This window comes from Macrotis lagotis, chromosome 2 (assembly GCF_037893015.1).
Source record: "Macrotis lagotis isolate mMagLag1 chromosome 2, bilby.v1.9.chrom.fasta, whole genome shotgun sequence".
Lineage (NCBI taxonomy): Eukaryota > Metazoa > Chordata > Mammalia > Peramelemorphia > Peramelidae > Macrotis > Macrotis lagotis.
The window spans coordinates 332,836,209-332,859,179 of NC_133659.1; the positions used below are offsets into that span (position 1 = coordinate 332,836,209).

The window sequence follows — 22,971 nt, forward strand, 5'->3', positions numbered from 1 at the left end:
CTCAGCCTCCCCTGACTTCTCTGCAGATCGCTCGGATGATGAGTGCGTTGCAGCAGCAGCAGCAACAGCAGCAGCAGCAGCAGCGGCCGCCGAGCATGAAGCATTCACCATCTCACCCCGTCGGACCCAAGCCACATCTGGACAACCTGGTCCCCAGCACCCTGAATGTGGGGCTCCCTGATCTTCAAAGTAAAGGGCAGATTCCTGGCTACAGTTCTGGTGAGGAGTTTGACTGTAGCCATGGGAGAGCCCCATGTTCTCAAGGCCCAATGCAGGAGGGAAAAGAGGATGCAGCCATGGGGGGCCATGAGGGCCATGGGAGGGAAAGGAAGATGTGGCCTAGGAGCTGGGGGAGAGGGGGGCAGGGGGAAAGGCTCAGGCTCATGCAGAGAGCCAAAAGGGACTTTGGAGACCACCTAGGCCACCCGTCCCTATTGTACAAGGAAACAAAGATGGTATGAATTTTAAAGGAAGGCAGAGCAAGGTATATTAATGCAGCCCCAAGGAAAAGAAGGGCTTTCTGGGAGAAGTGAGCCTTGAACTGGGTCCTCAAGGTTCAACAGAATTCAGATAAACTTAGAGAAGGGGTACCAGCCTTCCAGGTGGAGTCTATAAAGACTAGAGGTGGCTAGGGACTGATAGGCAGGTGAGAGGAAAGGCAGAAAGGCTGAGGAAAAGGCTGAGCCTCTAGGCTCTGGCTCTGGCTCTGGCTCTGGCTCTGGCTCCTTCCCTTGCTCCAGCCTGTTCTGTCCTTCCTACAGCTGCTTCCCATTCCTTCTGTGGGCATTCACTCTTTCTCTCTCTGCCCCTCCAGCCTCCAGAGTAGCCATCCACATGAAGGTTGGACAAGGCAACTTTATGCAGCATTTTTTTCTTGTTTTCCTCCAGTTAATGAGTGAAATGTTAAATTTCACTAAATAGCAATAAGAGCTATTGAATGAGAAATTTAGGGCAAGTGAAGCCACTTAAAGAAAATATTGAGACACTTTGTTAGCTGTAACTTAATTATCTTTTTAATAAATTTATCATAATTTAATAATAGTATAATATAACATAATTTAATAATATAATAAATTTAAATTTTTGATAAATTTAACATATAATAAGAATGTTATAACAGTTCAGTTGAGGTTTGGAATTTTTTTAAATAAGGTTTTGGCTCAAGTGGCATGGATTATGGCATGGTTGGAGGGAAGGAGGCTGGGACGGAATCTCGCTTCAAACAGTGGACTTCTATGATGGAAGGCCTGCCCTCTGTGGCTCCCCAGGATGCTGGCGTGCACAAAAACGGTGAGATGCTGCCCCATGGGCTGGGAGGAGTGCCTCAGCACCTATTGGACATTTTTGAATTTCCCAAAGTGTCAGGCTTACCAGTGTTAGAAAGGAATGTACTGAGTCAAGTCATTAACAGAATGTTCTACATGGAAGACCCTCACTGTGGTTGGGTGGAGCCTGCATGATTGGGGTGGGGAGGGGGCAAGCATCAGTCACCTTGGATAATCAGTCAGTAAGACTTACAAAATGGCCAGCAAATTCTGATCCACTAGCTAGTTGGAGTCCCCAGCTTTAAAGGTTGGGCTCTTTGGAAGTGGAGGGAGAAGTATTATAAGAGGCATTTATGAGGATCAGAGGAGGCATCTCAATGATATTTATTGTTTTCTTTTTTTACTAGTTCCATTTTAACCCTTAAGATAAAACTACTGTGAATTTTGATATATATATATATATATATATATATATATATATAGAGAGAGAGAGAGAGAGAGAGAGAGAGAGATAAGCTTTATAAATTAAGAAGCACCATATAAATGGTAAGCTATGATTATTTATATAGTATTTTCTTAAAAGCTCAAAGATTCTTTATATTCGTGGACTATATGAATCAGAGCTTCAGTATAATAGAAACATTGCATCCTTGCCTCTCCATAATTTACAAGCCTCTTAAAATTTCTGTAAAGCAGATGAAAGGTCTCAGAATAATCACTCGGCTCCTGTTTGTTTTATTTCATTGGACAGTAATTCAATTAATTGGACTCATCTCTTTATGAAAGCTAAGTATAAATAGGTATTGGACATATTTTCCATTGATGGTCCTTGGCAGGTCTTGGTGACCCTAAGAATCCATTCCAGTCCAAACCTTTGCATCCTCTTTGTAACAGTTTTACTTTTATAAACTCAGATTCTGTCACGTGGCCCCATACGGTTCTCTGTATACCTTTCTCTGGTGTTATTTGTGTCCATGCTATCTTTGCATCATTTTTTCTTATTTTTCTAGATATTGTGGCACCCAGTGCCAAATACTGTTGCAGGACGGAATGAGAAGTTAATGACACATTATCTTCCAGGCCAGCCCTTTGCCAAAGTCATTTAATGTCTTTGACATCTCCTCTTGAGGCTACTGTGTTCTTCTTGTTGGTGGTCATGTTGTATTTGACTGCTCCTCCTTGCTCTTACAATACCTTTGATTCCGGTTCCTGTCATTGCTCCAGAGAAGGATGAATGGTCAGCAAAGTGACTTGCAAGGCAGGGCTTTTTTAAATGACATTGAGGATTATTAATATACCAAGGAAGTACAGAACAAGGAGATGTATTCCCCAAAGGCACAACCTACTGTCTTGGAGGTGGAGGTCTAGGAAAGAGTCCAGATGGAAGAGTGGATGGGAAGAGGCCCTCCAAGGGCTGCTTGTGACTGAAGCCTGAAATATTACACTTCCAAACTACTACGTGAATATCCAGATTGATAAGCAGGCAGCCAGAGACAACCTCTTTGAGCAGCTCATCTTTTAGCGGATTTGTTTAGGTCAGTGGAAAGGGGCAGTGAGTGGGCTAGAATTGAACACATAGGAGACTAAAGGCAAAGCTGATTTTGTCTGGTAAAGTATATCATACTGTTTAATGACTTCAGACTTCTCCCTAAAGCAAAGCCACATTTATTTTTTTTTTTATTCTTCCAATCCCATTGAGAAAACAAAACATGCAAAACCCCTGTTTCATCCTATAGTTGAGCAGAACAGATGTGTGTATTGGCCATGTTCAGAGAAAGCTATGTCTCCTTCTACAACCCCAGTGCTTCACCTTCTTTTGGCTTTCTTTGGTGGGGGGTGGGGAGCAGTGTGTTTTAATCATCCTTGCTCTGGAATTGTTTTGTCCTAACAGGCCTCTGTTGTTGAATAAATGGTTCTCTGCTCTTGCATCAGTTCAGAAAAGTCTTCCCAGGCTTCTCTGAAACACTTTCCTTCATCATTTTTTGCAGCACACTAGTCTCCCATCAGCTTTCTATATACCTTAACTTCTTCAACCTTTTCCCAGCTGATGAAGCCAGTTATACCAGTAGAGTTTTATGTAGGATTGTGAGTCTCACAAGGGGAAAAGTTGAAGATCCCTCAAGGACAATGAAAAGATTCAGTGAACAGGTTGAAAAACAAATCTATTGTAGAGATACTTTTCTATGAAGTGGGATTTGGAGGATGGAGGTTAGAGGGAATAGGGAGGAATCAGGATTTGTTTGGCACTAGATATCTGTCAAAGATTTTAATGGAGTCCCTTATAAGACTGTACCATTCTCTTAAAAGGAACTGTCATTTTATCATTCTATGATTCTTTCAGCAGGGTAGATTGCAATCCATCCATGTCTTCTCAACATGTGCAACTCTTGGCCATATCCTCCCATGAATCTTTCATAGGTGATCCACTTAGCCAGTGAGAGGGACCTTTGGTGTGCCTATCTTAACTGGGCTTTCATTCTGGCCACCTGACCAGCCAATTTCCTTTCTAGGCATCTATTTCTCTGTCAACATCTTTTAACACTGCTTCTCCTCTGTCATTCTCCACTGATAATGGGTTGCAGCCTTGACACAATCACCATGTACCCTTTCATTGTACTTTGAGTGACCTCTAACAATAACTCATTAGAGACTGGGATGAATTCTGAGAACCATAGAGTACTCCCTAACATTTCTCCATGAAAACCACAATCTGGGTTTAGTTGGAAGTGGGAAGTGATCCCTTCAAGCACCCTGCTTACAGATGAAGCAGTGTCTAAGAAGACAAAAGAGAGGCTCCAGTCCAAGCCAGATGGAAGATGGACACTCAGGAGAGGAGGGAGCCAAGGAAGAGGCAGCACAGTCACACCATGGCTTTCAGCTGAAGAGTTTAGGAGCATAAGTGGAGCACCAGAGCTGAGGCTAAAAGCCACTTGAAGGAGGCAGGAGTTAAGTTTGCAGCCAGGGGGCAGTACCTCATTCCTGCCATCCAACTTAGACCCACAGTGGCAAAGTCATTTGGCTCAGAGGGGAAAGATCCAAACAGGGCCAATCCACTCCAACCAGAAGTTCATGACAACAAGACTCTGGGACTTAGTCCCATCCAGAAACTGAGCACAGTGAAGAAATATAGATCAAGAGAAGCCCAAAGTGTAAACAAAGAAGAGAAGAGCTCCACAGTAACTGTGAGCCCAGAATGACTTAGCCCCAATGACTTGAGTAACGAGAAGTAAAATTAGAGATGAAAAAATGAAATAAAAAACCCAGAACAAAAAGTAGAAGTCTCAGATCACAGAAGTAGGCTCTCTGAATAAACAGAACAAAGCAAATAGATCTCAATGATTGTACAAAACAATAAGAAATAATAGAACAGTCAGAAGACTGAAAAGTTAGAAAAACATAAGGTATCTAATATCAAAAACAATTGATTAGGAAAAGTGCCTTCTTTAGAAAAAGGTCAGTGATGTAAGTGGCAGAAAGAGGGGGGAAAGGGGAAGAGTTTGTGACAGAGGAAACCACGATTAACAATAACTCTGCACATAAATAGGATGACCTTATCCATAAAATAGAGGAATGGACTAGAAAAAAGGCCAAAAAAAAAAATCTCCACACACTTGAAAAATTAGTGTTCACATAAAGTTAAAATAAGGACTCTCCAGGAGAATTTTTACACCTCAAGCAAATTCAAAAAAGTAAGAGTGACTATCAGGACTGGCAATAGTAAAAATAAGCATAGCTAAAAGAGAGAAGCATAAAAAATAAGTAATGCTTAAAAGCACCATCAGCAATGAAATAACATAAGTATTTAATATATGTGCACTAAATGACATAGCATCTGAGTACTTAAATTACAGGGAGAAAACTTGGGGCCCTCAACATTCCCTGACAAGCCTGGACAAATCTAACAAAAAGTTTAAAAAGAAGCGAAAGACTTGTATAGAATTGTAAAAATTAATAAAGAGAACTCTCTGTCAATGATTACATGGAAATCAGAAGGTTTCTCAAATGCACGAACTTAATTTTCAAATGCTTGTGCACATGAGCAAACACATCCTCCCCAACCACAGTGTAGTAAAAAAATGATCAGTAGAAGATAATTTAAAGGAAGGATCCAAATTTAGAGCGACTAATATATTCCTAAAGAACATGTTGGTCAAAGAACAAATCATAGAGACAATTGATAATTCCATTAAAAGCAATGTCAGCAATGATCCAAAAGCTTGCCCTTCTCCCCTCCCTCCACCATTGCTTCCACCTGGGCCAGGCCCCCATCATCTCAGAACCAGACCATTAACAGCTTTCTGATTTGTTTCTGGCCTCAAGTCTCCTCCCACTGGGCAGTTGAAAGGAATCCTTTTCAAGAACCAATCTGTTCAGCTCAGCCTCTCTGTTATCTTCAGCATGTACCCTTCCCCAGCTCAGTGGCCCCAGCTCCATCTCCAGCCAGCATCTCAGGCTTCCTTTGTGTCTCAGCCTAAATTCATCCTTCTCCTAGAAACCTTTTCCAGTCTCCTTTACCTCTCTTTGAGACAACATCCAAGTTATCTCACAGATGGACGTTTTTACACACTTGTCTCCATGTGTCTATTGGCTTCTCATGGGCAGAGGCTGTGCTTTGTCTTTCTTAGCCTCCCCAGCCATTGACTTGACTTATGGCGTGTAGCCAAAGCAATCCTTAGGGAAACTTGACCTCTTAAATAGTTTTCATTAACAAAAGAGATAAAGGGAAATCAATGAATTGAGACTGCAACTTTAAAAAAATAGGAAAACAACATAAAAAATTAACATGGCAGTTCTGGAAGACAGATTTACAAAATTAAAAATTAAAAAAAATGAGCTTGTGAGATAACAATGGAAAGGAAATCAAATGTCCACAGGGTGGGCCAGCTTGTTGATGTGTGTGGGAGTCTGGCTGGAAAACCATAACCCCAAGATGGCACCTTCAAAACTTGGTCCTTATCCATTCCACTGTAGAAGGTGAGAATTTTTTTTGAATTTGCTTGAGGTGTAAAAAAGAACTACTTCATCTACTAGAAGGGGTGGCTCTTCCCAAATTCAGGAACTTTGTGCTCTGTCACACCTCTGAAGATGAAGAGCCGCAGGGGTGTGGAGGCAGAAATTCCCAAAAGCTCTCCCAAGTCTGCTTCAAATGCCTTAAAATTATGACTCTAACCAAATTCTAGAGTGGCAGAACCCACAGAAAGACAGAGTGAAACAATTCTCTGACCAAAGACAACTTGGAAGATCTGCAGGAAGGGTCTGTCCCCACTGGGGTTGGAGAAAGGACTGAAATGCAGTCCAGGTCATTTCACACTGGAACAAACCACCTCCAGTCTTCCAGGACCAGCCCATGGGGTGCTAGGGTCCATGGCAGCAGAGCAGTTTCCAGACCTCTCAGCCCAGGGATTGTCAAGGACAACTTGGAAGCACAGCAGGAAAATTGCCACACTAGAGTAAGTGCAGACTCAACCCCAAGAACTGAAAGCAGGCCTGCAGAGCCACCCAGCAGCAGTATCCAGAGCACTCAGCCCACAGATGGTAAAGGGTTCCAGTGAGACTGCAAAGATCTCTCCACTATCCCTGGAACAGGACTATGTTGCTCTGTCCATCCTCAGATCCATCTCATTTTGGGCACCATACTGCCATAGTGGAGCAGGGACCCTCCTCATAGCTCCAGGGCAGAGGGGAAGTGCCTGTGGCATTCTCAGACCTTGGAAGAAATAAGGTCCCAGAAACACTCAAAAGTTTGGGAAGTGCATTCAAATCAAGTCATAAACTTGGGAAATGAGCAAACAACAGAAGAAAAAGAATCTGACCATAGGCAATAGCTCTAGTCCCATGGAGGATCAAAATACACACTCGGAAGATGACAAAGTCATCCAAGAAAAATAGGATTTGGTCTAAGACTATGGATGAGCTCAAAAAAGATTTTGAAAATCAAGTAAAGTAGGGACCTCTAGGTGGCACAGTGGATAGAGCACCAGCCCTGAAGTCAGGAGGACCTGAGTTCAAATCTAGATTCAGACACTTGATAATTAGCTGTGTGACTTTAGGCAAGTCACTTAACCCCATTGCCTTGCAGAAAGCAAAAAGAAGGAGTAGAGGAAAAATTGGGAAGAGAAATGAGAGTGATAAAGGAAAATCATGAAAACCAAGTCAGCAGGTTAGTGAAGGAGATACAAAAAAAAAAAAATAACGAAGAAAAAACATGAGCTCCTGTGTCTGGTCAAAACTTGGGGGTCACAGCCCGTCACCCTACCTGCTCTCACAGGCAGCACTCCTCCCACATCTGGTGCAGGCACAGACCACATCTGTGGGGGCCAGCTGCCCAGCATGAACAATGGATATTCTTCATCTCTTTGACTTCTCTCACTTTGGATCCTTTGGTTTGGTTTTGGATCTCTTGTGGGAGATTCTGCAGTGTTAGGACCATCCACAGACAGGGTCATCTGAAGATTGTTGCTATCATTCTACCAGTGAACGAGCATCATTTATTTAGGGCTCCAGGGAGCCATGCATTCTGATCAGGACAGCTCAGTGGTCCCTGGCCTCCCAAGAGCTTATAATCCAGTCTAAGGAGGCACTACACAAACTTGTTACTTTGCATTTTGGTGGGGGGTTGGGACAGGAGCAGAATGAAGGAAGGTGGTTTGGCGAGGCTCTGTTTCTGAGACTTGCCAGCAATGTCCTCTGAGGCAGAGCCAGGTACCATGACCACCCTGTTAGAAGGGTCATCAGCATCTTTCACAGAACCTCCTAACTGAGGTTTGCACAGGAGAACCTTATTTGGGGGGATCCCGGAGTTCTGCTAGGCCAAGCAAGCCAGGCATTTTTATTGTCGACAACCCTTCAAGAGCCCTTGTTTTCTGGTCCCCTCTGAAGGGGGTCTTGTGACTACCACCTTGGGGAGCCTCCAGGCTATGAATGTGAAAGGGTCCTTGCTTTTTATATTCTTTTGGTCTCCAGGATTTTTTCTAAACTTTTAGTGTTCTCCTGTTTTTCTGCTGCCTTGAGATGTTTCCTTATCATGCCTTGCCTCTGGAGGAGCCTTCAAACCTGTGGTCTCTTCCCATCTCCTTTCCTTTGATTTTTCAGAATTTCTAATTTGGTATTAAATTGGAAATTTTTTTTGTTCTTTTTTCTAGATTTTTCTGCTATATGCCCAATTCATTGATCTATTTTTCTAATCTTGTTTTTTTTATGAATTTTTCATTTACTTATTCAGCATTTAGAGATATATAATCTCCCCTAATAATTGCTTAGACTTCAACACAAGTTTTGATTTGATTTCTCATTGTTTCTATTGTCTTAAAATGAACTTGTTGATTATTTTTTTTTATCACATAAGTGTGAATGCCCTCTATTTCATTGAATGTCCATCTTTTCCCCTGAAAGAATATGCTGAATTTTGCAGGATAGTTGCTTCTTGTAATCCAAGCTCTATTACCCTCCAGAGTATCATATACAATCCTTTAATGTTGAAGCTAATAATTTCTTGCGTAATGTGATCTGTGACTCTCTGGTATTTAAATTTCTAATTTTTGACTGTTTGCAGTATTGTCTTCTTTAGCTGATAATTTTGAAATTTGGCTACAATATTCCTTGGAGTTTTTATTTGGGGTCTCTCTCTAGGGGTGATGAATGGATGCTTTTAAGGACTAATTTATCTTCTAGTTCTAGGATTTTAAGGTAGTTTTCCTTGGTAATTTCCTGAAAGATACTGTCCAGGCTCTTTTTCTGATTGTGACTTTCATATATTATCTTTCCTATTTTCCAGGTTGGTCATTTTCCCCAAGAGTTGCTTTATATTTTCTTCCATTTTTTTAGCATTTTAGTTTTTGTTTGATGGAATCTTGGTGTCACAGAGAATCATTCGTTTCCTTCTGTCCATTCAGTTAGGTTTTATGTTTCCTTTTCCCACTGGTTAATTTTACTTTTAGATGAGTTTTTTTCTTTTCCATTTGGTCAGATTTATTTTCCAGCTGGTCAATTTTGCTTTTAAAGTTTTCTTCAGTCATTTTTTTAATTATTCTTCATGACTCCCATTTCTTTTCTCCATTTTTATTCATCCTCTCTTCTTTGGCTTTTTAAAGTCGTTTTTGAGCTCATCCAAGAAGTCTTTTTGGATTTGAGACCATTTCATAAATCTCCATGAGGTTTCACATGTAGGCAGTTTTTCACTACTTTACTCTCAGATGGCATTTTTATCATCCCTATCAGAAAAGTAGCTGTCAGTGGTTAGCACTTTTGTTTTCTTTTTGTTCATTTTAATAGTTGAGCTCTTCTCCTGTGATGTAGGGTGTTTAGACCCAAGCTTTTTGTGCTGTGAACCTGGGATCTGGCCCCTGGTGTTTCAGGTGTTTGCTCCTTGCACTAGGGTAGTCCAACACCTCACCAGTGTTTGAGGGCTTGAACCTTGCTCTCTGAGCAGAGCTTGGGGTCTTCATTGCTGGCCTTCTGAGCCAGAACCCAAGCTGGCTGTGGGTAAAAGCCTCTCTCTGGCTTCCCAGCTTTCTGACCTACACTGGGCCGTACTCTCCTTTTATCCACCTGAGACAGACCTTTCCTGAAGTTTCTCCAAGAAATCTTACTTGAAAAAGTTGTTTCATAGTTTTTTATGAGTTCTGTTGCTTTAGGATCTGTTTAGAGGCTTCTTTCAAAATTGTTTCAGGGAAAGCTCCAGAAACTTCCTAGCTTCACACCAGCATCTCTCTTCTCAGTCAGGATGGGGTGTTCACATTGGAGCACTTAGGATGGATTGGTTCCTTCTGGTTACCAAAACTAGCTACACATCATCTAGTGTTGGGGGCTAAGCAGACTGGGGAATTCTGTCTTGCTGCCTTAGCTGGCATGGAAAGCCCCCACATCTGGCTCTCTCGGCAGCTCCTTCAGGAGAGCTTCCCCTTTCAAGCAAACATTGCTACCCCGGTTATGAGATAGACGGCTTCTGGGGAGCCAAAGCACTTACTCTTCATTACCCCAGAGGCTTTTTACAGTCATTGATGTGTCTGAGGGAGCAGATGTAGATTTGAGGTAATTTAGACAATGTTGACTGATGGTGTTTTCGCCTCCAGCCATTTCTCTGTATAAATTCCCTTTCTTTTGTTCCAGGTGCCATAGTACCCCCTGGAAAAGCTCGAGGAGGATCGCCGTATAACCAGTTTGACATCATTCCGGGTGACACGTTGGGGGGCCACACAGGGCCTGCTGGTGATAGTTGGTTACCTGCCAAATCTCCACCAACAAATAAAATTGGAAGTAAATCCAGCCATGCCAGTTGGCCTCCAGGTATGCCCCAGGACATTCCCTTGATGAAGCAGCTTTGCTTCCAGACTTATTTCGGCCCTTTGGGGAAAAGTATGAGCTCCTGTATTTTGAATGAGGTTGCCTCAAATTAATTTGTGATTCTGCCAATACCCACACTACTTGCACCTGGAGAGAAATGACAGAGCAGCCCCAGAGTCGGCTGGCCTTCCAGAGAATGAGGACCTTAGTCTGAGGAACTTTTCAGGTATTCCTTTTTTAATGCTCTGAAGTGGGGTCTTCCTATGAAGTAGCCTGTTTGGGGCTGGACTCTAAAGAATGACAGGAAGTTTTTTGAGGGATAAGGACATTCTAAGAGTTGAGGTGCAATGAGAATAAAGAGAGGTAGACAAGTTCCCATTGTTGACAGGTTTGATTGGATTTGAAGGGGTAGTTTGAAATAGGGCCAAAAAACAATGGGATGAATTGTAGAGGTTCTAAAATACTGGCCAAGAATATTGATGTTATGTGCAAAGAGGATTTAAGTGACTTTGACTTTGCACCAATCACATGGCTAGTAATTGTCTGAGGCCGGATTTGAACTCCGGTCCTCCTGCCTCCAAGACCATCGCCCTAAGCACAGCACCACACAACTGCCCCCTGAATGGAAAGATTTGAGCAAGAGAAAAGCAGTGACTGAGTTTACCTTGTTGGGGATGAGAGCATGGACCTGGCAGGGCACAGTCAGGAGAAACCTCTTCAAGAAGCATGGACGAGTGTTTGAGGTCAGATGAAGTAGATTGTTTTTAAGGTCTGTTCCAGCCTTGTTCTTCTGAACGTCTCTGTTGAGGGGCCTGCACCTGCCTCTTGATGCACCATGTGGACTGGCTCTCGGTGCCTTCAGCCGCCAGCCGCCATCCACAGGGCTGTCCTTCAGGGCCACATGATTGGATAGGAACTGAAAGCAGAGTTGGTCAGGGAAGCTGAGGGTTTGGTCCCTAGCTTTGATCCCTTTGTGGACTTGGTGTCCACAGCTCAGCCTAGAGGTGGCCAGCTTCTTGGACAGACACAGGCATCCTTTACTGTCTGAGCCCCAGCTGGCACGTGAGAGGGGTGCCCTGATGCTTCATGCCATGGGTCCTTAAAATTGTGGAGAGTTGTCCCTACAAAGAAAACTAGGATGCCTGGGGTTTCTGTCCCCAGACTTGATGCCCCCAGGCTTAACCATCGAAGGGGAAGGAACATAGACCATTTTGGGATCACAGGTTCCCTGACCCTATTCTTGAAGGAGACTCTTCGAGGCTTCCTGCTCCTTCTGGGATGGTTTCTATTTTGTAATCTTCGCTTCCTTGCTATCTGATTCATAAAAGCTTCTGGCAGTGTTGGTTAGGTCAAGCTAGTGAGGAATTAGCCTCACCGGTGTGCCCACCTTTCTGTCCTGGAGAGGGGGATGCAAGGATTGCCTCCATTGTACCTGTGGTAAAACTAAGGAAGGGATGAATCCATCCCAGAAGAGGGCCCAGCCAGGACTCCTCCTCCCCTCTCCCCCAGGTCTTTCCATATTGGGGTGCTGGCTCCTTGGGTCCCATTGATTTCTATGTTGTCTAAACTCTCTGACATTACTAAATTTACCAACTCTCCCCCCCTTCCTGTGGGAGTCCCCCACTCTGGTGTCATAGAGAGAGGAGCTGAAATCACTAGTCCCACATCCCACCATCCCAGAAGGATCTTGTTAACAAGTAGCCTGAGGTTATTCCTAGCTGACCTCCCTGAGCAATGGGTTTGGATTCCAATTTCAGGCTTGTTAGAGGGCTCTTGGCCCACCATTCCCCATTTGCCTTTCTTCTGCTGGTTCTTAGTTACCTCTCCTGTCATTGCCTCCCATCAGTCCAGGGAGGGGTGAGGAGGCAGGTGGCTCCTACAAGGAGAATGACGATAAAAAACACTTCAGATTTTGACCATGGATGTCCAGGGGTGGACTGATTCAGACTCTCAGAACTTGCTCATTCCCATGAAGCTTTTTGGGAAGCCTTCTGGGGGTTCATTTATCAGTTTCTGGTGACTACCTGATGTTTCCCCCTTCTTGTCCTAGAATTCCAACCAGGAGTGCCGTGGAAAGGTATACAAAACATCGACCCTGAGTCTGACCCCTATGTGACCCCAGGAAGTGTGCTTGGGGGTCCAGCCACATCTCCCATTGTAGATACTGACCACCAACTTCTGCGGGACAACACCACAGGTGACTGGAGCAGCCGGGTTAGGTGGTGGTTGGGTTGTAAGAACGAGGGATGCTGTCCCTCCCATTGAGCCCTTCAACTGCTTCCTTGTGCTGAGAGGTGGGTGTGGACGCTGGCATAGTCACATTGTGACCCTAATCCATGGTTTCTCATGCTTTTCTCTTCTATCTTGTGTGTGACTAAAGGGTCTAATTCTTCCCTCAACACCTCGCTGCCTTCACCTGGTGCCTGGCCCTACAGTGCCTCTGACAACTCCTTTACCAACGTCCATAGCACTTCAGGTAAGGGGGGTGCTCAGCAGCAGTGGTTGCTTTCCTTGCCTTTGGGACTTGTCGTTTTGTTCAAGCTCAAGCACATACTCTCAGAAACTCTGGTGTAGATGAGAAGGGAGGAAGGGAGATGGGATGCCATCAGCACTTCTTCTCTGGCCTCAGCCTGTCTTTTCCCATCCCTCTTACTTCCCCTCTCAGAAAGCAAGGAAAGAAACACTTGGGATTTTTAACTTAGAAACTGGTGGGGGGGTGCACCCCAGAATGTCAAAAGATGACTGAGTAGTCCAGGCTTCTTCCTGATACCCCAGCTAGGTGAAGGACTGCCAGCCTGATCATCAGCTCCTTGGGCTGGGGGGGGGGGGGGGGAGGTGAGGGCATAAGTCTGTCTGCCAGACTCCCTGATTTCTGAACATCTAAGTGAAAGGAAAGATTGAATCGCTAACACCCTTAGGCTGGCGACTGGTGGGTTGGTGTCACAGCCAAGGGAATAAGTTGATTCCTGGTTTTCTATGAACTTTGCACTGGGGAGGGTTTCAGGGGGCCGGGGTCCTCTTTGAATGGGCTCTTGTCCAGGGAAAATGGTTTGAGTTCTTCCATACTGTTGGGAAGTCAGCACCCTCCTTGTGCTCTTAGTGGTGACTCTCCTTTCCCAATAGGTGCATTCTGGATAGAGCCTTTCCATCTCCTGTCCGCAGGGCCTTGGCTCTTACATGAGACTCGCTCCCCAGTTCCCTTGCCAGGCAGCCTGCTTCCCTGTGCCACACTGAGGCGAGGCTTGCTCCTTGCCTTGTTTTACATCCTGTAGAGGGGCTTCATAAATGGTGCTGGACCCATCTCCTCCAGCCTTGGGGCTTCTCAATCTAGATGTGATAGAGGAAGTTAAGGGTGCACACTAGCTGAAGTCTGCTCCCAACGTGTTCGCCAGGCCACATCTGGGGACCCTTTGACTCTCCCCTAGCCAGCCATCTCCTCCTTCACTGTGGCTGCTCCCAACCCTCTCTCCCCTTCTCAGATCACTTACATTACTGTCTTCTCCCCTTCCTCTCAACAGAAACCCTAGCTTCATATTTCAGTGAAAAGTAGAAGACCATCCTTCATGAGGACCTTCTCTTTCTTTGTGCTTGCCAATGCAAGTTTGCTTGGTTCCAAGCCCTGCTGCCTTTTCAGTCGTTCCCTCCCCTTAATTTTCTTTTCTTTTAACCTGTACCAATCTGCCTTTTCTCCCTTCAGCCCTTCCCCTTCCCACTGTTGAATACTAAAGGAAAAGAGTACCCCAGGTAACAGTCTGGAAAGTCATACAAAACCTATTTCCACGTTGGCTAAGTGAACCTAGAGAGGTCACATTCTAGTCCCCCACCCCCACCCCAGATCTCTCCTCAATTGTCCACTGGCATTTTTCCTGCTCCCCCTCAGTATGCTTAGGTCTCTTCAAGTCTTCCTTCTCTGCTCCTGTCCCTCTAGCTTCTGCCAACTCTGTCATCTAACATGCCAGTGATCTCTTTCTTGCTAAAGCCGGTAGATCTTTCCTTGCTTGGGTCTCTGTCTGCAACACCTGAGGTTGACCCCCTTCTTCTGTTTTCTCTCACCACTTCTTGGGGTTCTCTTCCTGTCCACCGATTCAGCTCTTCTCAGTCTCCTCTTTCCTGGACCCTCTCTCCTCTTCCCACTGCAGCCTCTCCTGTCTCATCACTTCTCTCCCCTGGATCCCCTAGAGCAAACATAATAAACATCCTCCTGTCCTCATTGCTTTTCAGGGACTGGCCTTCTGTTTCCTCAGGCTCACAACCAAGAAGTCCCCCTAGCTCCACCACACTCTCTCTTGATACTCTCCCCTCCCCTCTCCTCCTGCTGTGTCTACTCTGGTCAGGCTCCTCTCCATTTGTCTCCTGAACCTGTCTCAGATTATTTTCAACCTGGTCTCTTCCCTTGTTGCTCGAAGCCCTTGGATCCAATAATGTCCCCTCTCCTCCTCATGGGGCGACTTCTTCCTTGCCCCTAAATGGACAGCTGTCCCTTCCCTGACATGACCCAGGCTGTCCCCAATGCTGAAAACCCCCTTTACCCCCTTCCTCTTGAAGAGGCCTTTCCTGATTTCCCCAGTTGTGAATTCCTACACCCCCACTACTAGAGTTCTGTTCACATTTGATTATGTGTACCCCATGTTTACTTTGTGTGACTGGAACTTGAGGGCAAAGACTGCTTTTAGGTTGAGATTACTTAGGAGTCCAATTCCTGACTTGATATGAATACTTGTTCCTGGTTTATTGGGCCCAGAAGAGGCGGACCCAAGAGGTCTTCCAAACCACTGTTTTCCAGCTCCTCTCCGGCCCTGCCCTTCACAATTGGAAGCAGGCTGCCTGTGAGAATTGGCAGGTCGAAAATAGAAGGGGAACAATTAAGTCTTTGCTGATCTTGCAAGTATTCATTACTCAGGGTTTTACTCTTGAGTCAGGGAAGAAGGGGGTGATGGAAAAAACTATTCCTTTCAGTATTTTTAGTATTTGACTTTTAGTATTGTTGCTATTGGTCATTTTTACTGGTGATGGGAAGGTTAGAATCATGGCTTATCTGATCTCTTTGGAGGGGAAAACGAAGGACATGGGGAAGATTAATCTAGTTACTCAGTGACTTCAGTGCAGAGTTGGACATGGGTGGGGAGGGGATAGAAAAAATAAGTCGGAAAATAATCTGGCTTAAGAAGCAAGGAATTTCATGTTTGCACATTCTGCAGAAGCTTTATGTTAAGTGCACCTATCTTTATATGTATTATGCCTACGTGGTGAATTCTTTCCTAATCCCAAACCCAGCATTCTTATTGGCTATAACAGAAAGATGACAACCAAGAAAAAACACTGCTTTAGAGTATAGTATATCTATTTTTTAATTATTGGAAAAGATAATGGTGTCTCCTCACACTCTATATACACACACTAATATAGAGATATTACCCTTCCAAACTCCATCCCTCCTCAGTCTCCCAGCTTTAGAACTTTACCTTAGATTTTACAGGAAAAAAATGAGCCCGTTCCCTATGGTCTCCCTCCTTCTCCCCTCTTCCTCATCTCCTTTGGATCTCTCAAGTGCATTCTGCTGAAACTGCTCTCTCAAATGTTGCTGCTGATCTCTTATTTACCAAATCCAGTGACCTCTCCCCGGCCTTTATTCTCTCTGACCCTTTTGGTGGCCTTTGATATCCCCTCTCCTCTCCAATTTTTTGGACACCAGCTCCTCCTAGTTTTCCTCCCTCCTCTCTGACTACTTCTCCTCCCTCCTTCAGACAGCCCCCTCCAACCAGAAGTGTCTCACAAGGCTCTGGCTTTGGGCCCTCTCCTCCTCATTCTCTGTTACTGCAGTTATCCATGCTATATCATGGAGGTTAGGAGGGGCACAGTGCCCCCATGATTGGGAAAATCCATGTCAAATTTTTTGGCTGCCCTCCCTTAGTCATGGAGAAGTCTGACTTTTTTCTTTTTTCTTTCATTGAGTATTTCCAATGCATTATTATAAAATTTGAGTTGATATTATACAATACCGTGTGTGTGTGTGTGTGTGTGTGTGTGTGTGTGTGTAAAGCATTTCTGAGTTTTTGTCTGCAGGCCTTTGCATGTCATCTGCAGCTTCTGCAAAAATTCCACAAAAATTTTAATTTTAATTTCCTGCAATTATGTAGAAGGAATAACTACTTCACTTGGGGATCTCATCAGCTCCCATGGATTTCATAACCATCTTTTCGCTGATGATTCTCAAATCCAATTCTAGCCAAGTCTCAGTTGACCTCCAGCTTGGTATCTTTCAGACCTCTTGAACTGGATATCCAGGCAACATCTTAAACTCAATCTATCCCAAACCAAACTCATTATTACCTTCCCTGTTTCTGGAAGACAACACCATTCTTCCAGGCCTATCACCTAGTGTCATCCTGACCTCCTCACTCTTCCTTATCCCAAATCCAGCATGATACCAAGGTCTGTTAGTTTCACCCTTGCAGCCTCTCTCTTTCCCCTGGATTATTTCTAAAACCTGCTGGTGGGTTTATCTCCCCTCTCCCCTCTTAGGTCCATCTTTCATACAGTTATCAAAGTAGTTTTCCTAAAGTATGGATCTGTCCATGATCCCCCCCCACTCCCCCAACTCAATCAACTCCCACCTTTCCAGTGTTGTTACACCTCCCTCCCCGGCATATAGACTCTCCAACTCTTGATTTCTGTCATTTTCTCCAGAATTTGGAACTCTCTTCCTCCTTTTTCTTGCTTCTGGCCTCCTTGCTCCCCATCTTCTACAAGAAGCCTTTCCTAACTATTCTTAATTCTAGTGCTTTCCTTCTCTAATAATTTCCTATTTATCTTCTCTGTAGCATATTGGTATATATTTGTTTAATGTTTCCCTCATCATCATCATCATGAGCTAATACATTGCATAGAAACATACAGCACCAGTCCCATCAACCTTAGCTCTTGGAAAAACCCTGAAGCAGTAGATATTTTCAGAAAGCTTGAGAAGAGTCCCAACAAAGAAAAATCATATCCACTGAATTCAAGGATGAAACAGAAAAGAGTTAACACCCCTTTACTCCAAAAAAAGGAAAATCTCTATAAAAATTTTTACAAATTAAAAAGCATCTCCCTTCAGCAATTATGGTAGAACCACCATATTTAATCTCTACAGAAGAAACCTGGGTAGAGCAGCTGCCCGAGAGATCAAGTATATACAGAGAAGTCGATCCTGGAGGGGAAAGAGTTGCAGCACTGTGGGATGGATTCTTAGGGCCCTAAAAGGAAGGGAGAATGAGGAAGGCTTCAGGTGGGAACTACCATAGTGCCCTTGGGGAAAAACTCTGGGAACTGAGAGAATGTTCTTTGGCTGGCCCACATGCTTGCATTCCCATTCTGTCCAAGTTTTTTATAATGATGACCTACATTTGCTTGAAGCTTAGGTGTCTCTTTTTGTTAGAATGGTATATCAAGGTTGACCCCAAAACAGAGATGAAAAAATGGATCATCCTCTCTTCTTTGCAGAGGCAGATGTCAGGCCAGACAGCTCTGTTCCACAGACCTTTCATTGTTACTATCAGGTGGTGTTTCCACCCTGCCGCCATCGGGGTGGAGTCCAAGGGAAAGGGGAATTTCCTTGTGGTGTTCCTGTGTACAAATGGCACTGCTTTATATCCCAAGTCTCAGAACATCACAGGGTGGGGACAGGTCATAAATCCCCTCCATTTTCACTCAGAAAGGATTGTATTGACTCTCAACACTGAAATAGCCAAATGGTCAAAAGATGTGATAGGATGAGCAGAGAGACTCAGGACCAAGAGGAAGAAATCAGACCAGATGACTTGTGGGCAGTGATGACCAAAGAGACTAGGTTACAAACATAATGGGCAATCACTTTATCAACATTGATTGAAAGCTTATCATCTACCCCTATGTATTAAGAGAACTCTAACGTTTCAGAGACAAAAGTCTGAGCATCCCTGTCCTCATGGAGCTTATACTCCAGGGGGAGACAAGAGGACCCCTTAGAGGGCCATGCAGATGGAATAAGGTGGTGTTGGTGCTGAGTCCTTGGAGCCAGAGCAAGGGGGCTGGAGGGGGTCAGGGAGGTTGTTGCTAGACAGGTCTCCCCTTGTCACCCCTTCTCACCCAGGACATCTTGTACAAAACCATCTCTCTCCTTACAACTTAGGGACTCCTGAGGGAGGAGAGCAAATGTCCATATACCTGTTAGTTCATAAGAAAAGGAAAAGAAATTGGAAGGTGTCTTTTGAGAATTTTTTTTCTTTTTTGTTTTTTTGCAAGGTAGTGGGGTCAAGTGACTTGCCCAAGGTCACACAGCTAGGTAATTAAGTGTCTGAGGTCAAATTTGAACTCAAATCCTCCTGACTCCAGGGCTGGTGCTCTATCCACTGCACCACCTAGCTGCCCCTCTTGATAATTTTGAAGGAAATAAAGTATTGTGAGAGTCTGAGGGGAGGGCCAGGTGCCTGCCAGGTTTGGGGAGAGGCAAAACCAGGAATGCCTAGCATGTTGGGGGGAGTTGGGCAGAAGCAGATTGTAAAGGCCTTAAGTGACTCAGCACAGTGTTTGTATTTGATCCTGACAGTGACAGAAACCACGATGGTTTCATTCAGGGCAGGGGAAGGGAATGACATGCTCATTTGTGGGCTTTGGTACAGTTACTTTAACCTCTGGGAGAGTGAACTAGGGAGTGAAAAAACTTGAGGTGAGAGGTCAGGTTTTGAGCCTTTTTCAGTGCTTAATGCCAATTGTTTGATCCCAGAGATGATAGGGAGCCCCTGGAGTTTGTGGAGCAACCTGCTCAGACCTGCATCTTATAAAGTTCACTGAGACTAAATGAGGGAGACCCTAGAGGCAGGAAAGCCAGTCAGACTGCCATTGTTATACCAATCCAGAGGCATGGGGATGAGGGACTGCACTGGGGTGTGACTGGGGCTTTAGAGATTATCTAGGAACAAGATAGTGATGAACCGGATTTGGGGAACCTAGGAGGAGATGATGGGGATGAGCCTCAGGGCCCAGAAGGAGGGAGATGTTATATGGACAGTCAAAGAAAGGGCTCAGATGAGGGTCAGGTGAACTGAAGGGCAATGATTTTTGGATGAGGATAGGAGGTTTTAGAGCTATGTGAGGCAAGGGAGAGTAGATAAGCTGATTCTTGGGCAGCCCCACAGAGGCTTGGCTATGAGAAGGGGAAATTGCTGCTGCAGAAAGATTGAGAAGGAGAAGAGGGAGAAGAAGCCTTCAGAGTTTTAACTAGTGAAACATCACTAGTAGCTTTTGGAGAGATTCTGAGTTCAGAATCCAGATAACCAAGGCAGGGTGATTGAGGAGGGGAGACAACCCTAGACTGGTAAGCTGGCCCCAGCCTGGTTAGCTAGCTCCAAACCAGAGCCTTGGAGGCTTATTCCAAATCATGCTGCTTGGCCCTAGAGCCTCGAGGCTCCTCTTGGAGTAAGGAGTAAGTGTGGCAGCAGCCTGTTTACCAACCAGATCTGATGCACTGGGAGAGATGGACCAATCAGGACAGAAAGGAGCATAGCTCAGATTGAGCCAGGGCCATGAGAGAAAGGAAATGCTTATGTGTGGCCATAGTGGGCTTTTGTGGCTTTGAAAATTATGTTTGTGCTTTGGGGTCTTCACTGCATGTAATATTCACACATCATCATTAACAAACTTCTTTTCCTCTACTTGAGTCAGTCTCTGGCTTTGGGTTAAGGTCCACCCCACCCCCCCCCCACTAAAACCTCACTGCCCATGTCTCCTGACCATTTCCTTAAGTATTTCTTGGCCCTCTCTTAGGTAATGTTTTTTCAAAGCCTATTTCACGCACACACTCCTGTGGGTCTCCTCTAGCAAGTTGTGAAAAATAAAAATGTCCCTGTGCTTTCAAACCTGCATGCAGTAGGAGCTCCAACAGGCTTTTTCGGCTACTCTCTACTGAAAACTCAAGATGTTTTTCTTTCCTCTTCTCCACCCTCTTCCTCCCTCCTGGCTAGCAGTTTGAGGTCACTAGTATCTTGTCTAGAACACTGCCTTTTTCTTAGCAGTGTCCTATTTATTTGCAACACCCCTTCCTTCTTCCCACTGCTACAGTGGTGACTTCTTCCTTCAGTCCATCTCAGCAGATGCCCTTTCCTGAAAGTCATTTCATCCCAAGGGTCTTCTCTTCTTCCTCTGTGGTCTCCACTCTTCATTTGGGCTGCAAGCCTCGCCAGCCTTTTATCTCCATGGTTGCCTTATGGCCAGTCATTCCACTAAACCCAGCTTCCAGTTTTTAAAACTTTATTCTACCATTTTACCTGCTAAGAGATCCCAAGCTGCCATTCCCTCTTTGCCACCATCACAGTGCTTCTCCCTCCTCTGAGCTCCCAAAGCTTTTCTTGGGTGATGCTGATTGGTGCCTTCCCCTTCCCAGAAGGAAAAGGTCCTTTTCTTCTCAGCTCCAAGGTGACATCCTCAAGGGCAGATCCTTGGTCTGACGTTTACTAGCAAGTTCCACTCAACTCTCCAAAAAGTGATTGTTTTTATTTCTTAGTTGAAATTAGGAGGGTTTGCTCTATTTGTCTTTAAATTGGTATGTAGAAAAATTCTGTTGTCACTTTTTTGCCTTGAATTCTGTGTGGAGAGAAAAGATTTTCTATGAGAGAATGGCTTGAACATATTTCAGTCAGGGTGGGGGGAGGAAAACAAGATTGGGGGAAAATTGTAATCTTTCTAAAAGTAAAAAAAAGATATTTCAGTCAAATACAATTTTTTAAGTATATTTTTTAGTTCAGTATGAACTAAAGTTCAAACTAAAGTATGAAAGAGCCCACATTTAAGGTTCTGTTTGTTGAGTTTCCCAAGTAGAGTAGGAATATGTTACTCCCTCTAAATGAACCTCCCAAGTTTTTCAAAAACATTTTCTGTAATAAGTTTTCCAATGAAGAAGAACCATTTGTTGTTTAACAAACATTGTAAGTTTCCAGTCATTTATTGTATCATTTAACATGTAGCTGGAGATGCAGAATTGAAATACAATCTCTCATTGCTGCTTAGAAAAGTGTATTTTAGGAATATTTTGAATATTTGTACGGCTGTTGCAGGCAGCATAATGGATAGAGGTTCTGACCTGTATTCCAGTCCTCTGGGACCCTGGTCAAACCACACACACACACACATCAGGTTCCTCATCTGCAATATATTAGAGAAAAGTTCAAATAACACCTCTCTCAGGACTGAAGTGATCATCCAGTAAGATAGAATAAAGATTTTCTTTTATTCCATCCCTTTATAATGTTAATAATCTTCCTTCATTTTTCTTTCTAGCAAAGTTCACTGATTACAAATCAACATGGTCCCCAGATCCCATAGGACACAACCCCACCACTCATCTCTCCAACAAGATGTGGAAAAACCATATTTCCTCAAGGAACACTAGCGGGCTACCCCGCCCACCTCCTGGCCTGACCAATCCCAAACCGTCATCTCCCTGGAGCAGCACAGCCCCCCGCTCAGTCAGGGGGTGGGGGGCCCAGGACTCCAGGCTTGCCTCAGGTGAGAAGGCTGGGGCTGAGTTGATACCATCTTCTCCAGAGAAGAAACCTTGGTTGTCTGGTAAAGGAAAGCTGACTTGTCTCATGATGGGATCCATGCATTTTTCAGGGGTACAGGGAGAAGAGTGGCCTTGTCCTGTCTGCAGGGTAGTGCAAGTCTGGGGTCTAGGGGCGGGAGGGGGATCGACTATGCACCTGCCTGTTTCTAACCTGCCTTCTATTATTTCCTTGCCTCCCTAGCCTCTGCCTGGAGTGATGGCGGCACAGCTCGTCCTAGTTACTGGCTGGTTCTTCACAACCTCACTCCCCAGGTACCCATCTTCCATGTTCTTGTGGGTACTAGAGCTCTCTGGCTGAGATGGACAGGAGGGAGGGCACCCACAGCTGCCCAAGAGGAATTCAGACCTTCTCTAGGCAGGCAGGAAGGGTTTGTCATTGTCTTCATATGGCCATGTTGACTGATATGCACATGAGACCATTTGAAGCAGAGCCTGCAAAAGGTGGCACCAGGTTGGGCCTTGATGGGAGGCTAGGGTGTTAGAAGGTGAGGTGGGGGTGGTAGGTAGAGGCAAGGGTTACCTTCAGACCACATCAGCTGGAAAAAGTAGCAGGAGAAATGGGTTAGAGAAAGTGAGAGGCCTCTGAAGGGAGAGAGGAGGGGAAGGGGAAGGGGAGGAGGAGGATTCCAGGGATCAAGGTGTGGGGCGAGGTCTAGGCAAAGCAGCGAGCATTAGTTAGGCTCTTGTGGTGTCCAAAGGGCATAGTCTGATGGGGGAGATGGCAGGCAGGATGGCAAGGCAACAGTCAACAGAAAGGGGGATGTGAGCAGTAAGGGGGTCGGGAAAGGACTTCTTGGAGAAGCTGTGACTCAGCTGCCACTGGAAGGAAGAAAGGAGGAAGGGGAA

The 22,971-nt window shown here is 44.8% G+C and overlaps 1 protein-coding gene across 10 annotated transcripts in view; it reads left to right on the forward strand.

Annotated features, from left to right (window-relative positions):
* Positions 1-22,971, forward strand: part of TNRC6B (trinucleotide repeat containing adaptor 6B) — a 218,834-nt gene that overhangs the window by 192,165 nt on the left and 3,698 nt on the right. For all 10 annotated transcript variants that reach the window (XM_074226984.1, XM_074226986.1, XM_074226992.1 and 7 more), the window contains 7 exons: positions 27-219; positions 1,153-1,290; positions 10,374-10,550; positions 12,598-12,744; positions 12,928-13,023; positions 21,840-22,067; positions 22,307-22,377. In XM_074226984.1, the coding sequence (XP_074083085.1) occupies positions 27-219; positions 1,153-1,290; positions 10,374-10,550; positions 12,598-12,744; positions 12,928-13,023; positions 21,840-22,067; positions 22,307-22,377 (1,050 nt within the window). The remainder of the gene's footprint in view (positions 1-26; positions 220-1,152; positions 1,291-10,373; positions 10,551-12,597; positions 12,745-12,927; positions 13,024-21,839; positions 22,068-22,306; positions 22,378-22,971) is intronic.